At 41.9% G+C, this 27274-nt stretch overlaps 1 protein-coding gene across 1 annotated transcript in view; it reads right to left on the bottom strand.

Moving 5' to 3' along the window:
- Positions 1 to 27274, bottom strand: part of cdk13 (cyclin dependent kinase 13) — a 37682-nt gene that overhangs the window by 7127 nt on the left and 3281 nt on the right. Inside the window, exons 2-11 of the mRNA XM_060922472.1 lie at positions 26120 to 26668; positions 25866 to 26027; positions 20670 to 20809; positions 18971 to 19141; positions 14184 to 14373; positions 13967 to 14023; positions 13775 to 13876; positions 13599 to 13676; positions 13397 to 13513; positions 1070 to 1201 (exon numbers count right to left, since the gene is read on the bottom strand). Of these exons, the coding sequence (XP_060778455.1) occupies positions 1070 to 1201; positions 13397 to 13513; positions 13599 to 13676; positions 13775 to 13876; positions 13967 to 14023; positions 14184 to 14373; positions 18971 to 19141; positions 20670 to 20809; positions 25866 to 26027; positions 26120 to 26668 (1698 nt within the window). The remainder of the gene's footprint in view (positions 1 to 1069; positions 1202 to 13396; positions 13514 to 13598; positions 13677 to 13774; positions 13877 to 13966; positions 14024 to 14183; positions 14374 to 18970; positions 19142 to 20669; positions 20810 to 25865; positions 26028 to 26119; positions 26669 to 27274) is intronic.

Raw genomic sequence — 27274 nt, 5'->3', positions numbered from 1 at the left:
GAAACACTGATGAGCTAAAACTCCACCACAAAGGTGTCATGTAGGCTAAACTTCCTACTATACATAAAAGTCACATATGCCGCTTTTCCACTACCAACGCGGCTGAGTTGGGCTGTTGGAGTTGCATTTCGACTACAACCGCGCTGAACCGTGCTGGCTGGAAGTGGGTGGACACATTGGGTGGAGTTAGCGAAAGTGGGTGGACGTCACGTGATGTCGTTAGGTGGCGCAAACAGTGACATCAGTGATCTTTTAAGCGGTAGTCTCACGACCCGGATAGTAAACAATAAACATGGAGGACATGGAGTCGTTAGTGTTGCTGGTCTTGGTGCTGTGGCTTGTTGTCACCGACAACGCCAACAGATACTGGCAAGAGCGTATAGATGAGGCGAGGCGCATAAGGCTTCAGAAATTCTCGTAATTCGTAATTTTTCTTCTTCCGGGTTTACGGTGTTTACAGATCCCAGCGTGCTCGCGGGGCGTGTGTGGGCGTGTGAGGACACTCCTCCTCACCAATCAGTGCACAGGGGAGTGTCTCCTCACGCCCCCAGCCTCACTCGGCTCGGTTTGGCTCGCTTCAGCCCCACTCCAAAACCGTGCGAGTTTTGGGTGCTGAGCAGGGCTGAAGCGAGCCGAGTCGTGCTGCTCTAAGGTAGTCGAAACGCGAGCCGTGTCGGGCTGAAGTGAGCTGAAAAAGGGTAGTGGAAAAGGGCCAATACTGCGAGGAAATAAACACTAAGCTCAAATTATATCTTTCACATGCAACGAGAAGCACAGAATACCAGAGCTTACAGCTGTTGGCCAACAACATTTTGCAGGCATTTTAAAAACATTTACATTAGAAACTTTTATTGAAAAGGGTGCTGATCGAGTACTCCTAGGTTTCCTTTAGTCTGCATTAACGCACCACAGTTTAGCCTCGTCAATGCAATTTCCGAAACAACCAAAATCAATCGGCAGCACCACTGGAGCTTTTACTTTCCCAGTGGGCTTGTTAATAAATCTGGAGTTGTCCACCCTGATAGTATTTTATTGATACAGTACTGATCAGGAATAAGAGCACTCGTACTCTGGTGGAGGCATCTTAGTCGGGTCCACATCTCTGAGGAAGTCACTGCTGAGAGCCTGTTCTGCAGTACAGCGCTTACTGGGGTCCAGAGCCAGCATGTGATCGAACAGGTCCAGGGCTGTCGGAGGAATACTAAACACCGCAAGGAAAACAGGATGGAAAAGAAATTCATTTAGCAATGGGAAAGAACAGTGAGATTCCTTTTAAGCAAACCATTAACAGTAGTTTTCTGTGCACTGCACAGGACTCTTACAGTCTACACCAGGGCTCTACGTTAACTTTGAGACAGGGTTGCCCAAATATTACATTTTTTTTTTTTATTTATTATTCAACCTTCTCAGACGCTGTCTGTATCAACAAGCATTGACACTAGCGCCCTGTGCGAGTAATACGGTAATTAGTCATGTAGTGAAGGACATACCAATAATCAGTCCCCCCAGGATTTCGCAGGCCTTTTTTGTGATTGTTGCGGGCTAAAATGTCTGATTTTGCGGGGGTTTTTTCCAAAAAATTGTGATGAAAGTTGCGGTGTTTTTTTTTTTTAGGTTTTTGTTGCGATTACATTGCGGGAGGGTGGCATGGTGGTGTAGTGGTTAGCGCTGTCGCCTCACAGCAAGAAGGTCCGGGTTCGAGCCCCGTGGCCGGCGAGGGTCTTTCTGTGCGGAGTTTGCATGTTCTCCCCGTGTCCGCGTGGGTTTCCTCCGGGTGCTCCGGTTTCCCCCACAGTCCAAAGACATGCAGGTTAGGTTAACTGGTGACTCTAAATTGAGCGTAGGTGTGAATGTGAGTGTGAATGGTTGTCTGTGTCTATGTGTCAGCCCTGTGATGACCTGGCGACTTGTCCAGGGTGTACCCCGCCTTTTGCCCGTAGTCAGCTGGGATAGGCTCCAGCTTGCCTGCGACCCTGTAGAACAGGATAAAGCGGCTACAGATAATGAGATGAGACATTGCGGGAGGAAGTGAAAGAAATTGTTGCGATTTTCTCTTTTTTTGATTAAAATTGAGTGATATGTTAAATATTAAAAGTTATTACTGAAAAACTATTGATAAAAAAAAAAAAAAACAAAGACACTGAGAAATGGTCCTATAAACAACTTTACCAATATAAAAGATTACCAGGACGACAAAAATGCAGAAAAATAGGCTTTACTTATCCAAATGCACCTGTTGGTTCAAAAGTTAAAGTGCAGAGAACCTCACAGCACAACATGAAGTTACCTTAAAATATAATATAAATGCCTCAGCTTTCATGCAAGAAAAAAACTATTAATACTAGTACTGTGTGCAGGCAGTCTCTCCTGAAGACTAAATTAAACAATAATTATAAACTAATAAAATAAATGGCTCAGGCTTCATAGAAGAAAAAAAAAAACAATTTGAACAGAATCTCACAGTATGATGCTGAAGCTGCCTAAACAATGGAAAATAAAATACCATTTTGGCAAAAATGTTGGCATCCATTAATTTCTTGTATTAAGTAAAAAAATAATGTAAAGTGCACACAGTCCTTCACTGTAAACATAACACACTTTCAGTAACAGAATTTAAGCCTATATAAACACTGACTTGCACATCATGCAATGTTGCCAGATACTGCTGACATTTTCCAGCCCAAAATCAAAACCTGCCAAAATGCACTTAAAACCTCCCAATCTGGCAACACTGCGCACATGCTGCTTCTCTTGAACGTATACACGGAAGTAAGGCGGAAGGTAGTTTGTCGACGTCACCTCAAGACGACGCCAACGATTGGTCAAATTTGCGGGAAAGTTGCGGTGATTGGATATAATTGCAACACCGCCCTGAATTCGCGTTGAAGTTGCAAATCGCAACATCGCGAAATCCTGGAGGGTCTGATTAGAACACTGAATATGCACTACGCGATAATTATTAGCAATGGGAAACTGCATTGCGAGCCCGCGATGTGCAAATGTGAATTCCGCTAGTTGTTGAACATCCCGTAATGATAACATGGACGCGGTCTTTCCGAGTCAAACAATCGCAAATCGTGATGGAATTTCATCATAATATGAATGAATAAACATCGTTTTTCACGCAAGTTGACATATTTGGGTAGTTGCCCGATTGGGCAAGCATTTGTGAGAGTCTGGTTGTCCGAATCTATTGAGTGGTTGCCCCGGGCAATCGGGCTACTGTTAATGTCGAGCCCTGTACACGCAATATAACATGTGTCTCCGCTTTCCTACCAAAGCTAGCACCAAACACCAATGGCGGACCTACATGGTCACCTTACAACTGTTGCTCCTGGCTTCGTTTTTTTAGCTCCTTCTTCGGGTTACGCAAACTCGACACTACACTAGCTCTGAAGGTTTAAAAATGGCTTTCGCAGAGTTGGTCATGATAATCTGACCCAACCCCTGTTGTAAACCGTTCTTCGGCTAGTAAAGTGTTGGTGCCGCCCTTGAACCAGTTTACCTGACGAAACGGTTCAAGATTAGACACCAGATCCGAAATCAGCCCTTGAACTGGCTTGGTGGAAAAGGAGTAACTGAACTGCAGTCATTAAAGTAGAAAAAATTGCAACATTTTCATTATTGCTTTTCAATAATGGCAGGATGAAATGTAAGAGAGTCACTATGTTGTTTCTATACTGCTTGATGTCTGTACTAAAGCAATATGGGGTTTTGCATTTATAGAATGAACTGCTGAAATGAATGAAAGCCATCTTGGAATACTTAATTCATCACATAACTAAACCCTGAATAAATGATATGCATTTCAGTGAAGTGTTGCAGCAGTCGTACTACAAGAGTGCTCGGAGAGCACAATATCCCCCACTGGCAACTGTGCCATAACTCTGGTAAAATGTGACTGAATTGGACAAAATTGCAACATTCGTATTAATGACATATAACAAAGAAACCTGTCAAGTTTTAAGATAAGACCACCTTTATTATCCCACAATGGGGAAATGTCCTATTTGTTGCAGCAGCACCGTGGATAGCAGCAGAAGAGGACAGATCAAGCCACACAAGTTTAAAAAAATAAAAATAAATGGAGGCGTCATGGCTCAGGTGGATAAGGCGCCATACCATAAATCCGGGGACCTGGGTTCGTTTCCGACCCGAGGTCATTTCCCGATCCCTCCCTGTCTCTCTCTCTCCTGCTCATTTCCTGTCTCTACACTGTCCTATCCAAATAAAGGTGACAAAAGCCCAAAAAATATATTTTAAATAAATAAATAAATAAATAAATCTTTGTGAAATTCCTCTAAAAATTGTGAGAGGAGTTGATTTCAGAAGGTGAGTACCCTTTCCGGGACGGACGTCGCCACGACATAATCCCTCTTCGGGCCTTTCATCCAGCGGGGGATAAAAATTGAGAGAGGAGTTGATTTCAGAAAGCAAGCACACCTTGATGAAATTGCCAAAAAAGAAGTTTGTTAATAATCAAGGGCATAACTCTGGTAAAATTCGCCCAAATTAAACGAAATTTCAATCTGCGTATAACTGTCATATAACAAAGCCTTTTACCAAGTTTGGTGAAATTCCTCCACAAATTGTGAGAGGAGCTGATTTCAGAAGGAAAACAATCAAAATTGTCAAAGTATAATTTTGTAATCAAGGGCTGTACCTGTGGTAAAATGTGACAGAATTTAACAAAATTACAATATGTGTATTACCGACATAGAACAAAGAATCCTGCCAAGTTTGATGAAATTCCTCCAAAAACTGTGAGAGGAGTTGATTTCAGAAGGAAAACGCACGCTCATGAAATTGTCACATTATAATTGTGTTAATCAACGGCTGTAACTCCAATAAAATGTGACCGAATTGAACGAAATTACAACACGTGTATTACCGACATATATCAAAGAATCCTGCCAAGTTTGGTGAAATTCCTCCAAAAATTGTGAGAGGAGTTGATTTCAGAATGTGAGCACCCTTCCCGGGACGGACGTCACCACGACACAATCCCTCTTCGGGCCTTTTGGCCAGCGGGGGATAACAAGGAGATTAAACAGGTGTCCAATTACAAGCTAATAAACCACTCAAGCCAAAATGGTTTGGAGCACAAGTTCTGGGTTGTCCATAAGGGATATTTAATAATGGGCCCATTGACAACATTGATACAGTTTTGTTAGAAATCCACTAACACTTACTGAAATACAGGGTGTTTAAAAAAAATGAAATATCATTTCACAATCTAATAACTAGAGTTGAGCCGGATACTCAACTGAAACAAGTATCCGGTACGGATAAAGTACTTTTGCCGAGCACGAGTTTTATACGAGTAATACGAGTCAATATCTGTGCTCGAACTGAATGAAAATCCTCACACAGCGTCACTCCCCTACACACACCGCTCTGCTCACTCACACAGAGAACAGCTCTCTGTCTCTCCCTCAGACACTCAGGTTTGCGGCTCTTTTCCGTTAACGTTTCGGGTTTCTTCAGCTTCAAGTTTGTTTTTATTTCAGTTTGTACTTACTTATAACAACCAGTAGAGTTCTGGTAAACGTGGGTTCGTTCAGACGTGGTGCTTGGTAGAAAGCGACTCGCGTTGCGTCTCTGCCTGTTGGAGATTTTTTTTCTTTTTTTTTAAACTGTCGGTTAAAAACAGTTTTTTTGACTTCACGCATTGAGTGTCTGACACTTTCTTGCTGTAATTCATGTAAAAATAAAGGTAGTAGTGGTATAAGTATTACAAATTAAGCCACACACACACACACACACTCTCGCTCTCTCTCTCTGCCGGTCTTCGGAGTTTTTTTTTTTAAACCGTCAGTTGGCTCTAACCAGTTTTATTTTACTTCACGCACTGAGTGTCTGACACTTTCTAGGTAGTAGTGATATAAATAATATTACAAATTAAGCTACACACACACCTGGTGTGGAAATAAAAAAAAAAAAAAAAAAAAAAATCACACTGATGATAAAAATTAAAAGTTAAAAAAAGAAAGTTGAGTATGAAAACTCTTGTTCATTACATTTCATAATTGCAACCACGTGTTGTATTCATTGTTGCAAAACTTGTTCTGTAAATAGTTCGTTTGCTATCGTGATCAAAACTATTGATCTAAAGCTCAATGCTGATGCTGTCCTGTAAATAGTTTTCTAATCAGCAATAAATATAACAATTTCTGATCAACCCATATCAATTGCATGCTTAAAGGGGTACCAAATATAATATATACAGTTGCTGATGTGACAAAGTAACGTATTCTTAAGTATTCTATCAAATTTATATACTAGAAAACAACGAAATATCTTGGTAATTGTAAATATAATAGTCGGTACGCTAAACGGCACAAGAGTCGCCATTTTTAAAAGACCGTGACGTCAGCCCTACCCACTGCACTAGGAGAGAAGCGTGTAATCATGGCGTCGGGCGCATCAAGTGAAAGCGACAGCTCTGTCGAATCATACGAAGAGATCCCGCAAAAGACACGTCTGGAGGGTCGTTATGCTTTCCATCAGTCCTGTTATTATACCCGAAAGCAACACACGGTGGCATCGTGTAGCCGATCACTTACAATTCATCCTACTTTCCGATTCACACGTGCTATTCCCAACCTCAATGAGCCAACACAACTGGGCACATACATACGTCATGAGTGTTACGCAGAGAAAATGAACGTGCATTCTGATTGGATAAAATTAATATCATGGCGGGCTGTTCAAACTGCGGAAATAGTTTGCTCGAGCTACTTTCAAAACACTATAACTTTCCAACCTTAGAACAAAAAACTTTTGTAAGTCTTGAATAAGGTTCGTTAAGGTGTGTTTTATTGTTATATTTACTCTATATATTGCCCTCTGTTCCCCTTTAAAATAACAGACTGGTTAAAGCAAGCCCCGCCCATTTCAAGACAACCAGACCCACTTCTGGGTTAAATCCTGCTCACCGAGTACGGATACAGATAATTCATATGGTTAACAGACACAGATAATGCTGTACTCGCTCATCCCTACTAATAACTTTGCCAAGTCTCGTTCAATTGACCTCAAATTTTAACAGCACGTGTGGAAACAGGTCAAAATTTTATGTTTAATGTTTTCTATCTTTTTAGGTATAGAAATGCCATTCGCTGGAGAACAAAAGGTGTTTTGCGTGTTAGAGTACGCTCGAACAAGACTGCGCAGCGTGCATTTATGAGAGAATTCGCTTAAAAAAAAAAAATGCACCAACTGCAATGCAGATTTGGACACGGCACAAAAAGTTCAAAGAGGAAGACTGTCTGTGTGTGCGTGTCTGTCTCAGGCAGTGCGCATGCTGAATACTTGTGAAACCGTTCATGGAATCCACATACCGTATCTGAATTTCTCATTCAAATTTTGAGGAATAAATCTTATACATCACTCAACATCAAGTCTGTTCAGTTTCATTTGCCTGGACTATGTAGTTCCTGGGATATTTACACTACCGTTCAAAAGTTTGGGGTCACCCAGACAATTTTGTGTTTTCCATGAAAAGTCACACTTTTATTTACCACCATAAGTTGTAAAATGAATAGAAAATATAGTCGAGACATTTTTCTGGCCATTTTGAGCATTTAATCGACCCCACAAATGTGATGCTCCAGAAACTCAATCTGCTCAAAGGAAGGTCAGTTTTATAGCTTCTCTAAAGAGCTCAACTGTTTTCAGCTGTGCTAACATGATTGTACAAGGGTTTTCTAATCATCCATTAGCCTTCTGAGGCAATGAGCAAACACATTGTACCATTAGAACACTGGAGTGAGAGTTGCTGGAAATGGGCCTCTATACACCTATGGAGATATTGCACCAAAAACCAGACATTTGCAGCTAGAATAGTCATTTACCACATTAGCAATGTATAGAGTGGATTTCTGATTAGTTTAAAATGATCTTCATTGAAAAGAACAGTGCTTTTCTTTCAAAAATAAGCACATTTCAAAGTGACCCCAAACTTTTGAACGGTAGTGTACATCTCAAATATCATCAAAATTTTCAAAACACCCTGTACTTTGCAAGAAAGAATCAAACTGAACAGATTGTTTCTATCAAATGCTGTTAAGGAAGGGCAAACATCAGTGCACTTAAATGAACTTCACATCAGGGGTTGATTAAGGTCTGCTTGTAAAGCCTCCGATAACACAGCGCTGTTCACGTCTCGATTCTGATTGGTCAGATAACCCAAAGAGGCTTATATGGCAGAGATGCATTGTTTGAAAACGTGTGCACTTGCAGTGGTGAAGTTTTTTATGAGGAGACGCGTTTATTTTTGGAAATGCAGCCCAGTGCTTTATAAACAGCAGATAAATCGGCAACAAAACTGCTTTGCGCTGGCAAAGCCACGATTTCTTGATTGAAAGGATTACCAAAACCAGAACCATTTTTTAATTTCATTCTGAGATTAGGATAAGTGCTGGATTTAGAAGCACGCAAAAAAAAAAAAAAATGCTGCAACTCTTTCAATGAGCTGTAAAAAAAAAAAACCCAAAAAAACCACTGCTTATAACTCCTACGACTTAGCGCTGCGCGAAGCACAAGACACGGGTTATCTGAATACGGCCTTTGAAGTAAAGCTGTTTCTTTAAAGTTTTCAGACACAGGAACATTTCTGAGGTGGAGAGCTTTGTAACCTCAATAACATGACTAGCTGCATTTCTGCGATAATGTTAAGTGATAACAGGAACTAACTTGGCGGCACGGTGGTGTAGTGGTTAGCGCTGTCGCCTCACAGCAAGAAGGTCCGGGCTTGAGCCCTGTGGCCGGCGAGGGCCTTTCTGTGTGGAGTTTGCATGTTCTCCCCGTGTCCGCGTGGGTTTCCTCCGGGTGCTCCGGTTTCCCCCACAGTCCAAAGACATGCAGGTTAGGTTAACTGGTGACTCTAAATTGACCGTAGGTGTGAATGTGAGTGTGAATGGTTGTCTGTGTCTATGTGTCAGCCCTGTGATGACCTGGCGACTTGTCCAGGGTGTACCCCGCCTTTCGCCCGTAGTCAGCTGGGATAGGCTCCAGCTTGCCTGCGACCCTGTAGGACAGGATAAAGCGGCTAGAGATAATGAGATGAGGAACTAACTTGTTTTGAGAACATTACAAAAAAGAGTCACATTTTTAATAAAAGTGAAAAGAAAAACATTTTTGACCCCCCACACACACAGCAATTTACAACCAATTGAGTTATTTTCCTGTAACAGGATACCGCGTCATCGACCACACCAACAAGTGGAAAGGACTGAGCATCCTGATGCAAAGATAAGTGTTGTTTTCTTTTTTTTTTTTTTTAAAGATTTTTTTTTGGGGCTTTTTGCACCTTTATTGGATAGGACAGTGTAAAGACAGGAAATGAGCAGGAGAGAGAGACGGGGAGGGATCGGGAAATGACCTCGGGCCGGAATCGAACCCGGGTCCCCGGATTTATGGTATGGCGCCTTATCCACCACGCCCCCAGCGTCAAGTTTTCTACAAAAGCCGGACATGTCTGCATACCAATACTAACGTTAATGAGGACTGTTAAACTGTGCAAACGTCTGCAAAACATCAAGAGCTTTTCATATCGAGAAAGATAACCAACAGCACCTTTAAAACCCACAGTGACCTCAAGAAGAGTCGATTGAGACTGCGAGCAAAGAGAGTCCGACTGGAGAATATTCTCTCTCACACACAGGAAGAGGAGACGTATTCTCAGTTTGTCAATTTTAAAAACACCGCAATAACACACTGACACATTAGTCAGACACTTAAAATATGTGCTTACCAAATAACATCAGGCTATAAATACAGATTTTTTTTTTATTATTATTAGCTTTTCTTGTGGCAAATAATATAATTTGCTCTTACACAGACAGCTACGGTCTGCATGCATATCAAGCATGTTGGTTTAGCACTGATGTGGTCCGGTCAAATAAAAAACCAAAACTGTTCGGTCCAGTCAGATCTGAACGGACGGGTTTCCTGGCCATGCTGTTCTTGGATCCAGAGAGTTAATGATTATCTGTTACTGACTGGTAATAACAGGCGGATGTGACAGGTGGCTTTAGGTGGCTAGCTGAGTACCGGACAGAGAGTACGCACATATTCTGACATCTACTGTATGCGTACTGGTTGGCGGTCAAGTGTACGGTGTGGGACGAAGTCAAGATAAAAAGTAGAGCAGCACACTATTTCACACGGGTGCGTTAGTGCCAACTGGTTGGCGTGGGTCAGACCTGGTCTTTGGAGTTCAGAGCCCTAAAGTCTGTAAACTCGCGACTACATATGACCTTGCATTGTGGTGTACTGACCGCGAGTTGGCCTAGTGGTAGCGTGTCCGCGTCTCGATCGGGAGATCCCGAGTTCTACTCGCGGTCGGGTCATACCAAAGACCATCATAAAAATGGTACCTACTGCCATCTGGCAAGGCACGCTGCAATACAGATGCGAGTAGGGAGTCAAACTCTCGCAGTTACCAGAGGACTCGCCCCACTGTAACCCTAGCTATATAATAGGCGAGAGGCCGAGAGCTACGGAAACGGAGATCGGCGCCGCTCTATGCGCCACGTGGCGTGGGAAGGACTTTGATTGATTATGGTGCGTTATTATACATACAGGACACTTTTTCAATGGAACAAAAACACGTGTTCTACTCCCTTCTAGTAGAGCTGGGTAATAAATCGATTTTATCGATTAATTCGAATTTACATTTAAGGACGATGTGTTTTTTTGAAAATCGGTTTTCTCTCAGTTTTAACTTCCGCCACCGACACTCCCATTTGCGCATGTGCAGAACGAATCGGGCACCAGGGACGGCTCGGGCACTGACACTATAGCCCTCCTCCCGCGCACTTGCCATAGACACACACAAACATGGCAGCGATCGGGGGAAAGCCACAACTTGTGCCCAAGAAAGGAATAACTTCCTCTGTGATCTGGAATTGGTTCGGTTTTGCGGCGTCGGACGCAGACCAAACAAGTCCTTGCTGTAAGGTGTGTTTGAAAACGGTTGCTTCCAAAGGAAGCAGCACGACAAATTTATTCCAACACCTTAAACAGAAGCACGCAGCGGAGCGGGAGAAGTGCTGCTCCCAGTGGAATGAACACAGCCACAGCACGAGCGCACCATCCACAGTAAAGCAAGCAACCGTCCCCGACACGTTTTCCAACTGTGTGCCTGATGATCAGAACGAGGCGCGGTGGAAGACAATCACAGATGCTATGCAAAAGACATGGTGCCCATACATACCCGTACGGTGGAAAAGTCGGGATTTTTTTCCTATTTTGTCAGTTTTATTGAAAAGGACAATTTTATTTTTTATTTTTTCGCAGTCCAAATCCTGCACTCTGATTGGCTGGTGGTAACGGACTTCAGGCGACTTGCTCGTTCACAACAACAAACATAGTAGCATTTTGTGTCAACATTTATCTTTATTTTGATAATCTTATAAATTTTTGCCAGCATTTCTCAGGAGAACAGCATTAATTTTACAGCATGGATAGCGATAACGACAGTGTTCACAGCGAAAGCGAGTTTTACTACCCTGAGGAAGAAGAAATAAAAGAAAACATTTCAGGAGAAAGATAAAAACCTCTAACTGTTGCTAACGCCGAGCAAAAACATGGCTGAATCCTGAATGACTCAATTTTGTATAAATAGGGGACGACATAGGCGGCAAAATGTAGTTTTTTTTTTCCTGCCATGGAAGTGCACTTGTATACCGAGGAGGAAGCCATTTGCATTACAGCCGTGAATGAGGATTCAAAATGGCGGCTCGGCTCGGTTTTCCCTTTCGGGCGCTCTCGTTTTCTGTTAGAATTTGGGAAAGAAAAAATAAATATATTATTTACCAACTTAAGGTCGGTCCGTATGGCGAAATACCGTGACCTTGGCCTTGAATACTGACCTCAGCCCAGAGGGCCTCGCTCAGTACTTTCAAGACCTCGGTCACGGTATTTCACCATACAGACCTCCCAGCTGGGAAATAACACATTATATACACACACACACACACACACAAAACAAAGAGAGAAAATACTTTAATTTGTACGCATGATTTTATTGCGCACGACAAGCCTGTTTCGAGAGCAACTTGCTCTCTCATCAGGTGCATCAAGAATATCAGTACACGGCTACTTTTATACTCAAAAGATGTTTGCTAAAATAAACCTACTAGCGTGCCAGCATGCGCTGGCTAGTTCATTACGCTTGTTTAGCGTGCCTAGGTGTGGTTTGCATACAATGTAATATTTTTCCGCGAGGCACAAATTACAGCGCTTAGTGCTATTATTATATGTCGGAGCACGTGCTACAACGTCCCATGTCAGTATATAATTCTCTCCGGATTCCTTTAGAGTCCGTATACGTTTACTCAGCTCTGTTGCGTGACGCTTGCCCTCGTGATGGAATGGCGCAGTGTGGTTATTGTAGCGTGACTTGAATGTATCTCCCGTAAGCCCGATATAGGTTTCCTTACCGCGCTCACTCTCAACGGTGGCTTGGTAAATAACGTTCTTTGTAAGGCACGCGCCGTTGGGGCAGGGCATCTTATTGCGGCAGTTACATATGTATATATATATACACATTTTTTTTTAGGGGGCATTTTTTTTTTTTTAAGTTTGAGGGTGCATTGTGTCAGGGCCAGTTTGAAACTAAGCTATGTTGGAGAAAGCTTTCTAAAAGTTACTGTACGTTCTCACTGTTTACAGTGGCATGGTCTGCCATCTCATCTACAGGCTTGTTTTTGGGCTTCTTTTTGGTTTCTGGTTGCACTTTAACCCCAAAGGAGAAATTTAAGTGAAAGCAAAATAAAGGTAAAACTTGTTTTGAACCATTTCTTTGTCATCTGTAGTTTGATTTTTAGTGGGGGGGGAAATCGATTAAAATCGAAAATCGGATTTTTTGTGAAAAAAATTAAAGATTTTTATTTAGGCCATATTGCCCAGCTCTACCTTCTAACGGGTTTGATAGCATGCAATATTGCTATAATATCGCTTATCCTATGTGTATTACATCACTCTACCCAGTGGAGAATGAGCGTCGAGTATGGTTTACGGTACTGCATGGCTGTCAAGACAACATGACATCACACGTCGGAGACGTCAGACTTCCGCGCCATCAAGCGACAGACAATTTGTAAACAAACATGGCCGCCAAGTTTGCTTCGATACGGAAGATTGAAAGAATTTTAAAAGAGAAAGACGCATTAAACACCCAAAAGGAATGTATAATAATAATAATAATGGCGCTTTTTTCGTAGTATATCAGATATATTCCATTCAGCTACCTCATGCTAGCTGAATGGAATATAGCCGATATACCACTCAACGCCAGCCAATATTATTTATATCTTACACCGCACCTCTCCATTATAATGTGTTCCAGTCTATTCCCTGTATTAAAATCGCTTGTGCTGTTACTCACAAAGCAAACTCTTCGCGGAGCCTGCGTCGGTACTGTTTCTTTGGTTTCATGGTGTTGAAGTATGGCAGTTTGATGACGTCGGGCCACACAGCAGGACAAGGACTGCCACAGATACGACTGAAGAGAAAACGAGATGGTGTTAGTTCACGGCAGCGTGCAACATCCGACCAAACACGTGTTACGTCTCTGAAGACCAAGTTACCTAATTAGCTCCAACTGGGCCAGCTCTTGGTTGGCTTGGAAAATAGGTTTCTTGGTGAAGAGCTCACCCAGAATGCACCTGGAAGAGAAGAAAGGATCGCAGCAGGAAATTTAACCTCTGGAAACGATAAAGACCGGCTTGCTATACAGATCTCGACGACAGAGCTCGTGTCTTACCCGCAGCTCCACACGTCGATGGCAGGCGTGTACCGCTCTTCCCCAAGCAGGAGCTCAGGTGGACGGTACCACAGTGTGATCACCTTATTGGTGTAGGGTCGGCTAAAAACGCAAATAAAACATCGTGATGACTCCAGACAGTGCTAGCTCTTTAATCTTAGTCTTATTTAAGCTTAATATGAGAACACTGACCTTTCCTCAGAGTTGTAGAGTCGAGCCAATCCAAAATCCGCCAGCTTTATCTGGCCCCTTAAGATGAGGGAATACGAATTAAAAAAAAGGTTTCAGTTTGGATGGTGCTATTTAAAGAACACAACCAGCAACAAGCTCATAAATTAACGCATACAATAACGTGCTCAGTCGAGTCAGGAACAAACCATGTATCATAGACTTTCTGAAGCACACTGACTTGTTATTGAGCAGGATGTTGGAGCACTTTATGTCTCTGTGCAGAAAGTTCTTCTTGTGGCAGTAGTCCAGACCCTCCAGCAACTGCCGCATGAAGGATTTGATGTGAGACTCATTGAAATGGACTAGGCCAGACTCCAAAAGCCCCATCAAGTCATGGTCCATGTACTCGAACACCAAGTAAAATGCCCCTGTCAGAGAGTTCACAATCAATGCATGCACACACACACACACACACACACACTTCAATGAGAACAGAACTAAGGATCAATAAATGACTACCATGTTTTTCTAACTTGTGTACACAGCACATGCTATTAGGCTTGTACCCTGTCCACACTAGGGATTTTGTACCGATACGAAACTACTTTCGTACCGCAACACCTGTCCACACTAGCAACTATACCGGTACTGTAGCGGTATAACTGTATGGGTTTCGTACCGGTACAGTATCGGTACTGTAGCGCTTCGCTGTAGTGTGGACAGATGAAGCGGTTCTGTATCGATACAAATATAATGCGCATGCGCAAAGTCACACACCTCAATCGATGTCTTCACTGAATAAAATAGTGAAGAAAGGAGATTCGTTTGTTTCTTTCTCAACTGCCTCGTGCGTTTTATACGATTCGACTGAATAAATGACCACCAGAAATACAGACTGTACACTGACAACAAAAAGCACACACACACGTTGTTTCATCTGTCTGGAAGCCGAGAGAGGCCCTTCATATAATTCTTTTTTTTTATTCACCTTGTTATCCCAAGATAACGACATAATTAATTCAGGATCTCGAGAAAACAACACAACTAATTTGAGATCTCGAGAAAACAAAACCGATATTTCGCGATCTCGAGAAAACAAAACAATTATTTCATGATCTCGAGTAAACAGCTGAGAAATGGTCCATTCAGGTGCACCAAGAGACTTGTGATGTGCGACTTTGGGGCTATTTCTCATTCTGTATAGACGCAACTTTGGTAATTAGAATGTCTGGAATAATCGATCACCTAATAAGGCAGTATTTTGATCAGGGGTTGACAGTGGGAGAGATTGCATTGAGTCTTTTAATAAGGGATAATTTCAAAATGAGTCCGCGGCACCTCCGCAGAAGACTGGCCCGGCTTCGTCTCTACCGACGGAGATACAGTGATCCAGCTGAGATCACGAAATAATTGTTTTGTTTTCTCGAGATCTCGAAATAACGGATGCCATATATTCTCGGAAGGAAGTTACTCGGTTACCACGGAAATATTTCGCGCACGCACATTTCAACTACCGTGAAAGAAAGATTTCTCGCTAGTGTGGACAGATGCACTAAACTGTACCGGTATACTTTGTATCGATAGTTATACCACTTTCGTACCGGTATAAGTGTGAACACAGCATTTGATTATGTGCAGCGTCTGCTGTACAAGTCCATGTGTATGAACTGCTACTACAGAAACAATACATACTCTTCTGTCCACGTTCACTGGATATGAGCAATCGCACGCTCTGATTGGCTACTCTACTACTAGGATATCAGCTTATATACTGTGAGTAGAGAAAAACAAAATGGCGGCGCATGTTGCTGAACCAACTGAGGACGAAATAAGAACTCTACTCGAAAACAAAACCCTAAAAAATAAAAATATGGAAAGAAATTATTTGATGGTAAGAATGTTGTTTTATTTCTCAAGAATTACTGTATGACAGCATTTTTCACAAACTGCTCCGGTCATTTCACCGGTTCGTTTACGTTCATCTTTAAGCATTAAAATTTGCTGAACCAATCTTAAAAAAAAATATATATGTGTGATTCCACGCTTATGGGTAATGAAATGGGGACATGAACTTATTCACCTAAAACCATTTCTTTTTTTACCATCAGGTCACAAAACATGTAATCTTTAATGAATGATGTGTTAAAAGATAACTTTAATTTTCTGAGATGTAATAAAAACATATTTATATGCCAAAGTCAAGCCTATGAGTTCCAAAATGATGTCTGTTACATTACTTCTGTTACGATTGTCCATCTCGCGTCTGTTACAAATTAATTACAATCTAGCTATATACCATGTTAATCTTATTGAAAGAATGTGTATGTTTATTCTACTACACATGTTTATTAATCATATTTGCTAAAACATCACCTTCCTATGTTTCAAAAAGTAATTCTACATTGTTAAAATTGAGAATATATATGTCCACAACACTTCTGTTACGTTCTGACTTTGGCATATAAATATGTTTTTATTACATCTCAGAAAATTAAAGTTATCTTTTAACATATCATTCATTAAAGATTACATGTTTTGTGACCTGATGGTAAAAAAAAAAAAAAAAATGGTTTTAGGTGAATTTTTAAAAATAGTTCATGTCCCCATTTCAGTACCCATAAGCGTGGAATCACTCATATATATATATATATATATATATATATATATATATATATATATATATATATTCCAAAAACTCAAAGGAAAATAAAATTTGAATATTTTACTACGCATGTATGCAATTTGTCAGGTGTCCGCTAAGCGAAAATGATTGTCGTAAGTACGTTTTTATTTATCGAATCTGCAAAAAAATTAAAATGCTCCGTTTCTCAAATTCCAATCAATGTGGATAGAATAAAACAGTTATTCCACTCAATCTTAAAAGAAACGAAAAGAGCTAAGAGAATATAGTTTTGTGTCGTTCCCCCCCCAAATATCTCCTGTTCCACACTCCAACCCAGTCAGTGGCGGTAACGCACCTTTAAAGTGCATATCACGGGTAAATTCAGGAGCAAGATCAGTGTAATTCTCCTATTTTATATTAAACTTTGGTCAAATATCGGTCACATCCTCTGCAATTTTTTTACCTTGCGCAATACCAGAAAAATTCAGTTGAAATCGAGCCATTTGAGGCGAATTGGTCCGCCTCTGAAAAAAACTTGGCATTTGGATTTCCCGGCAAACATTGATTTTCGTGACGTCGCGTGCGGGACGCCTCCTTCTGAATCCTATGCCAGTGCTGGTTTGTTTATGAGAAAACAACCTGGTGGTTTTCTAAAAATTTCTTCAACGTTATGGCGTAACTATTAAAATGGTTAACAGATGTATCGTAGGAGGGTGTAGCAACACCAATCTTGATGGGATTAGTACTCATCGTTTCCCAAAAGACCGGACAATGAGAGAGAAATGGGAGCGCTTGGTCTACACAGGCTGTGCACTGAAACCGTGCAAAGCTCTCGCAGCCTGCTGGTGCTTCCGCACGTGACGTTACGAATCTGGCTCCAGACTCCCTTGGGATTTTTCCAGACGCGTTTTATTTTATTTTTTCTGCTGTAGACAGACGGCCTTGTGCAAAATTACCCTTCTGGATAAGTGTCATGGATGCAAACGGCGGGCCTTTTGGCGGATGCCGCCTTTTTCACGGCTGTCTGGGGGACTTGTGTGAATCGCGCAGATCCGATGAGTTTTTTTTTTTGGGGGGGGGCCCTTGGAGTGTCTGATTATAATTTCATCAAAGTAAATTCTGTATTAAAATTACTAAATAAGCAAATGCCGTTACAGTCCATGAAACATAGGAAGTATGAGAAGAAAACAGTAAATCAGAAAGCTGCGCACGTAAAGCCAATTGGCTGCACGCCATTATCTGCTGCTGGCTGCACTTCACTGCACGCGCAAGGATTTCCATCAGTCCAACGTAAGTTACGTAATTGGCTTTACGTGCGCAGCTTTCTGATTTACTGTTTTCTTCTCATACTTATACTTCCTATGTTTCATGGACTGTAACGGCATTTGCTTATTTAGGAAGCATTTTAACACAGAATTTACTTTGATGAAATTATAATCAGACACTCCAAGCCCCCCCCCCCCCCAAAAAAACCCCACAACTCATCGGATCTGTGCGATTCACACAAGTCCCCCAGACAGCCGTGAAAAAGGCGGCATCCGCCAAAAGGCCCGCCGTTTGCATCCATGGAGTGTGTAAAGGGACATACTTTCATATAAAATAAATAAATACCACGAAATTGGTCCAGAATATGCCCTTTAACCTGCCAAAACACCCTAAAGAAAAAAACGACCCCCCCAAAAAAAGTGTGCAACAAAATACGGAATAAAAGTATTTGATGGTAAAATCGCACCTTTTTTTTTTTCAAGAATTGTTATAGCATTTTTCACAAACTGTTCCTGTCATTTCGCCGGTTTGTTTACATTCTAAGCGAAAATTATTTTCTTAGACGTTTTGTACAACGTTTTTATTTATCAAATTTGCAAAAAATAAAAATAAAAATGCTCCGTTTCTCGATATCCGGTGAATGAGCGGAATAAATGTTTTATTATATCCACAATCTTGTCGTACATGGCTTATAGCTGATTTTGCGGAATAAATTATAAGAAAGCACAACTTTATTCATCACACACTTGTGAAACTCCTCTCTGCATTTAACCCATCTGAAGCAGTGAATGCGCGCACACACATACCCAGAGCAGTGGGCAGCCATGCTAACAGCGCCCGGGGAGCAGTCGGGAGTTCGGTGCCTCGCTCAAGGCCGTCCCATATTAACCTAACCGCACGTCTTTGGACCCAGAACCTTCTTGCTGTGAGGCGACCGTGCTACCCACTTACACCACCCATAGATTAAATGTTAAGTTTCAGAGCTAAAAAAAAAACCCATAGTGCTGATTAATATTTAAGATATCTGATCATTCATTGTGAAATCCTGTTGCTAAGTTCGATTATTTACACTGAAGTCATATGAAAAATAACCAATATCTGTTTTGCCCCTGTTGCCTCGTGTATAAAGCACATACCTTTATCATTCTTGAAGTCCAGAGCATCCTCTTTATCCGTGACGATCTCTTTCATATTGATGATGCTCTTGTGGTTGAGCTGCCGTAGAATCTTGATCTCCCTGATAGCTGTGATAGGAAAGCCCTCTTTCTCGTTGTCTAATCGCACTTTCTTCAGAGCCACCATCTCAGCTTGATTAATATGAGAGAGCGCGAGAGAGATCAGAAAGATAAGGGATTTCAAATGCTCGTCAACACAATGATGACTCTCATAAAGCGTAAAATGAAGGCTCCTGTTTAATAAGGGATCAAGAAGCATAACGTCCTTTAAAACAGATTAACGAACGGTACAGTTGCATAAAGTACTACTGAAAACAACAACAGCTGGCTTTATTGCATTAAAGGTGGGGTACGAGATTTTGGAATAACGGTTCCCGCAAGCCATATTTTGAAAAGAAACAAGCCCGCCCTCGCCATGCTCCCACCCCCCGCGTCTCGTTAAGTTAGAGTGTAGAGAGCTTGGAAAAATAGCTCAAACTTTCTCATTTAAACTGTGTTTTCAGCCCCAATTTTCACTCCACACACACAATTTTCTCAAAAGTAGTAGCCACACTTGTCCTGATTCACACAATGTGTCTACCTACACGACAGGACTTGCAGTTTTTGAATGAGAAGCCTGAAAGTGACGAGAGGACAGCCACGCAGCCACATAGACTGCCATTGTAAACTTGGCAGAAAAGTCACTCGTTTTTAACTCGCTCTAGTGACCTCATTTTTTACACTACAGACAAAAAAATTACATCAGTGTGTTCAGGAGAGCCTTGTGGCGCTCACTGTGAAAGAATTTTGTGACTATCTCCTTCCGTTTTCGTGTAAATCCCCGTTGTTTGGAGGGACCTTTTTCTATGCATTTCTGTCTCTCCTTGCTCAGCGCGCGGGTTGGGGGACGGGCTGCTCGCTCTCTCACACACACACACAAGGGCCAGGCTGCTCGCGGGCTTCAGTCTGATTGACGTGTCAGTATCCAATCATTTTGAGGTGGTACCTCGATAGGATTGGATGGCGTTTTTCCTTTATTTTACACTGTAGACTGGATTAAAATATTTCGTTTTTTGGGTCAAACTTTCTATTGTACCGCTTGCAACATGGGTGTGAGGAGCTTTTCAAGCAATATGGTAAAAAATCTCATACCCCACCCTTAAAGTGCATATTCTGGACCAACTTCGGGGGTTTTTTTTATATGAAAGAATGTCCCTTTACACACTCATCCAGGAGGGTAATTTTGCACAAGGCCATCTGTCTACCCTCCTACGATACATCTGTTAACCATTTTAATAATTACACGATAACGTTGAAGAAATTTGCAGAAAACCACCAGGTCGTTTTCTCATAAACAAACCAGCGCTGGCATAGGATTCAGAGGGAGGCGTCCTGCACGCGACGTCACGAAAATCAATGTTTGCCGGGAAATCCAAATGCCAAGTTTTTTCAGAGACGGACCAATTCGCCTCAAATGGCTCGATTTCAACTGAATTTTTCTGGTATTGCGCAAGGTAAAAAAAATTGCGCAGAATGTGACAGATATTTGACCAAAGTTTAATATAAAATAGGAGGATTACATTGATCTTGCTCCTGAATTTACCCGTGATATGCACTTTAAACCGTTAAACAGGTACCGTATCAGTTTGGAAGTAAATCTGTTAGTTAGTGAGAATCTTACCAGTGTCTTTATCCTTGGCTTTGTACACTTGTCCATAGGTACCTTCTCCAGTGATCCCAAGGATTTCAAACTTGTCCACGCATCGCTTTCCCCAATCAATCTCCGTCTCCTTAATCTCTCCAAAGCGTGGGCCACATATTCTACACACAAAAAGAAATATCAATTTGGTATTACATTTCAGATTAATATGGGTTGTTTTACAATCAGGGTACAAAGTTTGTGTCACAGGGGTCCAAAATTCAAACTGATTCAAACTGGTTCTTGTACCAGTTTTTAAGTGAAGGACAAGTTAAAGAACAGATTTCAGGTAGTTTTTTGACATGTGTGTATGGTAGTTTTGTGTAATCTGCTACAAGATAAAGATGAAGTGGAGCTTTAAGCAGGGCTGGGAGAAACAAATGAAGTGATTCTTGGAGAGGACACTTTTTTTTTTGACAATTCAGAATCCACTACTTCCATAGTGCTTTTAAATCTAAGGCTGTAAGCTTTGTGTTAGTTGTCTCTAATATTTATGTCCCAATATCTTGACCACATTTTAGGATGAAAATAGTCATTTTAGATATGTTATTTTATATTGAAAAATTAGCTGTCTCGGAGAGGACTTTTTTTTTTTTGACACAATTGCTTACTAATTTGATCAAAATAGTCTGAAAACTTACTGGCGTTCAACATTAAAACTTAAAGGGGAACAGAGGGCAATATACAGAGTAAATATAACAATAAAACCCACATTAACGAACCTTATTCAAGACTTACAAAAGTTTTTTGTTCTAAGGTTGGAAAGTTATAGTGTTTTGAAAGTAGCTCGAGCAAACTATTTCCGCAGTTTGAACAGCCCGCCATGATATTAATTTTATCCAATCAGAATGCACGTTTATTTTCTCTGCGTAACACTCATGACGTATGTATGTGCCCAGTTGTGTTGGCTCATTGAGGTTGGGAATAGCACGTGTGAATCGGAAAGTAGGATGAATTGTAAGTGATCGGCTACACGATGCCACAGTGTGTTGCTTTCGGGTGTAATAACAGGACCGATGGAAAGCATAACGATCCTCCAGACGTGTCTTTTCACTCGTTTCCGCTGAAAAACACTAAGCGAGTTCGAGCTTTCTTCTCTTCTTTCGTCATCACCGGAGTCGAGAGTACCTCTCCTAGGTTCAAACTGGTACCCTTCTAAGCCATAGCCTGCTTGCAGTGTGTCTTGCGGGATCTCTTTGTATGATTCGACAGAGCTGTCGCTTTCACTTGATGCGCCCGACGCCATGATTACACGCTTCTCTCCTAGTGCAGTGGGTAGGGCTGACGTCACGGTCTTTTAAAAATGGCGACTCTTGTGCCGTTTAGCGTACCGACTATTATATTTACAATTACCAAGATATTTCGTTGTTTTCTAGTATATAAATTTGATAGAATACTTAATACGTTACTTTGTCACATCAGCAACTGTATATATTATATTTGGTACCCCTTTAACTATGTTTCCAATGATACGGAACCAAATATTTGTTTTATGGTATAAAGAATGATTTAAGTGCATCCCTTTTGGGGTCAAAAAAGCACTTTTTCTAAATGACACGAGTAATTTTGCTAAATATGACACATATTGCCATACATTCACCAAAAATAACGTTAATCACCAAATTTTTTTTTGCACGGTAAATAGAGCTATCACAGGGCTACAATAAACAACCAGGCTTTCGTCTAAACGGGGGAACAGGGGTGCTGCGCCCCCTTACCGACTCCGTGAAAACATCCCAGCAACACTACGTGACAATGTGTCTGATCACCAAATACGTTATAATTGCTCCAGAAATATTCCAATCATAGTAGATACACCGCCAGACGGTGCAAAAACAATCCGAATTGGCGTTTTCCAGACTGAGGCGCCATGTTGTTTACTTGTCGCGGCTGCTCTCGCGAGATTTGACATGGGTTCCATACAAGGTCAGCTGACTTGTAGAGCGAGATTTCTCGAGACTGAATGACCTTTCACCCACCGGCACGGGAGCTTTTGACAGAAGTAGTTCGCGAGTTGTTTTTGTTGACACTTGAGCATTTAAAGATGTCATCCCGCGGCACGAAGCGGAAGAAAGCCAAAGACTGTCCGGGGCAGAAGAAGATTACTTCTTTCTTTTTCAATGTTGACAGACAATTTGTTACAATTTCCCTCTCAGATAGCCTCAGAATGTCCCATTGGAGCATTTTTCAAAGGCTTTGCACGGCGGGGGGGGACAACCGGCACCATCTCCCCCCCCGCTTCGCTCCCTCGCCATGGTGAGCGCCCTCATACTAAATTTTTCTAGAAAAAACAAGTTTATTTAGTCAAGCCTTTTGATATTGAAGATAATAAGTGTTGTGTGATTTTTAGCTTGCATACCCTGATTGTAAAACAACCCATAGCCAAGTACAAATTTGTTTGGATTAGTTTTTTTTTTTTTAACCCCTAACTGTGCCCTCATCGTTAATCATCTTAAAATCACGTGCACGCGAAGGAGCACATGGACCTCACCTCCAGAAGGCCCGTTAGATCCTTATACAAATTAAAAACAGCAGGTTAACTTATAAGTCGTGTTAATTTTCTGTAAAAATCATACTTGCTGAGCCAAAAAAAAAAAAACCTGCTATAATTTGCACAGCATCTTGGCTCCTGGAATTAGTGACAAATCTAAGCATGCCGATCAGGAGGCTGTGAAAACGGTTGGTAGCCAAATATGATTCATAAAGACGCTAACCGTGGGTGAAAAGAAGTAGTCTGTTCGATCCTGGAAAATATAGGTGCTTTCTGTGGAACATGGTGGTGACAACATCTCCTTTAAAAATCAAAAGCGACAGCACTTTACTATCCGAAGATTTATGCCTAGATTAGGGCTGTAACGATATGCGTATCGAAATCGAGATACGCAGAGCCACGATCTGTATCGCGATACAAGAAGGCAGAATCGCGGTACACCCTTTCAAACTTCTCCTCAGCCCAAAATCAGAGGCGCTTCCAAACTTCAATTTATGAATACTTTACTTTTTATTTAAATTACATTTTAAACTTACTTAAATTACTTTTATTTTTTTATATCTATTAGTAAGTCGTTTTTTCGCCGACCTGCGACAATCTTCTGCGAGTCACGCAACGTCCACACTCGCCACTGGCAGAGTAGACCCTGAAGCCGTTTGTTTTCAGGATAATGGCTGGCTGATGAAATTATTGGCTGGCTAGCTGACTCAGCCAAAACCTTAATGGCTGCTGCAGCCACCAAAATGTTTATGGCTACAAATGGCTGATACTGGACGTCACTGTGTGGCATAGTATATCCGGGCAAACGGATCAAACAAATGGGGGGAATAAATAGCAAATTACCACAGGTCCCCTGGTCTCTTACTTCATTGTAAATATAAATCTAGCAAGATTGTAGTTCAATGCTAATAATAAGCTAATCTGGATTGTTCGAGGAAGGCATCTAGCTATCTACTCTCACTAGCAATGACCAGTGAAGGACTGGCAGCTATCTTACTATGATGAAAGTAGAGTGGTGGAGTACTTTTTTTTTTATCAATCTCGAAGTATGTGAAACAAACAAACAAAAACCTTTACACTTTCCCTCAGCAGCGGCAAAGAATGCAGCCATCTCGTCGATATCGGAGTCGATTGATGCTCTGGGTGGGTTCCCGGGTTCCCCAGTGTATCGTGGTAACGGTGTGAGGGGCGGGAAGCCAGACAGGTAGTCACAACGGCAAGCTTGTGGTGGCTCTCTGTGCTGTGATATCAGTTCTAAATCTCTACAGTGTATGCCTATACGTCTCTATTGTGTTACTACTAGTGTGTACAGTTGATCATGTTTGTGTCACTTTTCTTGTAGCTCATGATGTGGATAAACCCATTATTTGATGTACACAATTCTTAGTGGCTCAGCCAAATTTTATTAGATAGCGGCTCAAATTGGCTTACAAAATTATTGGCTGGCGGCGGCTCAAATTCTAAATGGCGGTTTTAGCGGCGCCTGGCGGCGGCTTCGGAGTCTATGGCAGAGCATTCATTTCTTTTAAGCAGTTGCCATTCTGGTTGTGACGCGGGGAGCGAATCTGTAAACGAGCAGCTCATTGGCTGGCTAGGTGTGCCACAAGCCAATCACCATCACTTGACCGGAAAGGCATGCAGTGTTGCCAGATTGGGCAGGTTTAGGTGCTTTTTGGCTGGTTTTGAACATATTTTGGGGTGGAAAACGTTAGCAATATCTGGCAACACTGAAGGCATGTCTGCTTGGGCGGAAGCCTTCTGCGGCAGTTACATTTTGACACGCGAGCAATGTTTCACCATAAAAATTCCGTAATTTCCATCTGTTTTCCGCGATCACAGAAAATCATTGGCCCTATGAGAGTGAGACAGTGAGAGAGCCACCCCTATACCCCCCCCCCCCCCCAAAAAAAATCTTAACGGATTTACACGATTTGGAAAAATGACTTTTTCAGAACCAAAAAAACCAGAGCTTCCGGCTCAACAGTATTATTTTGAGAAATAAAACAATCTTTGGATATACATTTGTTCATTTTTGCATACATATTACTCATTCTCTGCAGTGGTCTGAATTATTTGTTATTAATGTAAGTAAGTAAATGTTAATAAGTCAAATTTACTACTTTTAAAAAAATTTTTTAAAAAAATCGCGGGCGTATCGAATCGTGGGTCAAAAATCGCGATACGAATCGAATCGTGAGTTGGGTGTATCGTTACAGCCCTAGCCTAGATCTATCCCCAGTTAGTGATTAACGACATTAGACCAGCACATCCTGGTTAACGTTTTAAAACGATGGTTTTATACCCTCTGTTCATCTTATCTACTGGGAGTTCCATTCGTTCTTTTCGACTTGCACGTCTCCAGAACATTTTCTCATACCGGTTTTATTTAGTCACAAATCTATGGAACTCGATATCGAATCTGTCTGTACAAACATTTTATAAATGAGGCCCCAGGTGTCTTAAACTCGAAGCACGGCTTTAAGATGAGCGCTTTTATGCTGAAATCGGATAACGCGTTGTTCTCCGATGTGATTTGTGAACGCTGACTTTGGCTACAAACGTTCACGCAAACTCCAAATGCTACAGGAGCGCATGTGATGAAGGCCGGGACACCAGCGCTTACATCCCAAATGTGAAAATAGCAAAAGCATGTGTGGTTGAAGAACTAGAGCTCTGCAATAACATACTTTGGTCTCCTTCTTAACGAGGCAGCCTTTTTCTCTTCCGGTGGGCTTCGAGGAGAGCCGAGTGTACTGCCAGGGAGTTCGGGAGGGAGGGGGAGGTCAGTCAGGAGGTGGCGGGTTTTCTTTTCTGGTTTCTTCTTCCCTGAGTGTGTAGAGTTCTTCAAGCTATCGAACATACAAAAAAAGGAGTTAATTTCACTGATAAATCATACACAGAGAGAAAAGCAATACAAAAAAAACAAAAAAACAGTACAGACCTATCAGTTTCATCTATGTGCTCTAGGAGGTTGGGCAGAGGCAAAGAGGACAGTGAGGACACGGGGGCATTCGCTTTCTCCTTCTCCTTCCCTTGAGCAGCTTGTCCTTTCCTCTTCTCCTCCTTCACTTTGCTCTCCCTGCCAGGCGGAGGCACCTCTGAACTGCTCTTGGCGGTCTTGTCGATGGGGGACTGCGGCTGGCTTGGCGCGGGGCTTCGGGGGCCTTTCTCAGATGCCGAAGCAGGAGAAGGGGGCCGCGTTTTCTTCACTATGTGATTGGTGATCGGACTGGGCTGGGGTGCAGTAGAAGACGAAGATGAGCCCTTGGTCGGTGTTGAAGCGTTGCTGGAGCTCTTGGCGCGTGCGGCCTCGGCAGCCTTGGCCCTCTTCTGCTTGCTGAGCTCGGCCGCCAGGCTGCTCTTGAACGTGAGGGTGCTGGGCGAGAGGCTGGAGGGCCGTGAGCGAGACCGTGAGTGACGGTGACGGCTACGGGAGCGCGAGCGGCGCGATGACGTATATGGACTGCGTGAACGTGACTTCCCAGGACGCCTGGAGCAACAAACATGAGTGTTAACGTGATCCGCTTTAAATTCGTTTTATTCACAGCTTTTAATGATCAGCTGTGTCACTGATGTACAGCTCAGTAAGAAGAAATAAAAGCTGTTTCACACTTAAGCCTCGATGAACCCTTTAAATTCACAGCTTAATTAAGCAACCAGATCACTGCACCTGGGAGAACTTAGCAATATCAGCTAAATAATTAGCAAAGCCATTAAAAGAAAACTATAAAAGGATGGTTTCTGTCCACGACATAAAATTTAAGACTGAAAAGATCTTTCAGTGGACCGTGACGGCAAACATACGCAACAGACCTTGGTGTTTAAACTGATCTTCATAGCAGAACAAGTAAGGACGAATCTCTTGCGATTAATTCTGCCCATCACAACTTCAATATGTTTTGAATTTCCCCTTGGGCTCAATCAAGTTCTTATATGGGGGGGGCACAAACACACACACACTGCTATTTTCCATGTTACATCTAAATCAGAACTGTAAATCCACCAAGGTCGTTTGAAGTTTAATCAAAGGAACGATCGTCGCTTAGTATCAAGTATCGCTTGTAATCCCACACACTGGGGTCCTACTACACTTCGA

The sequence above is a fragment of the Neoarius graeffei genome, chromosome 5 (assembly GCF_027579695.1).
Source record: "Neoarius graeffei isolate fNeoGra1 chromosome 5, fNeoGra1.pri, whole genome shotgun sequence".
NCBI lineage: Eukaryota > Metazoa > Chordata > Actinopteri > Siluriformes > Ariidae > Neoarius > Neoarius graeffei.
This window is presented reverse-complemented; position numbering and strand designations above follow the sequence as displayed.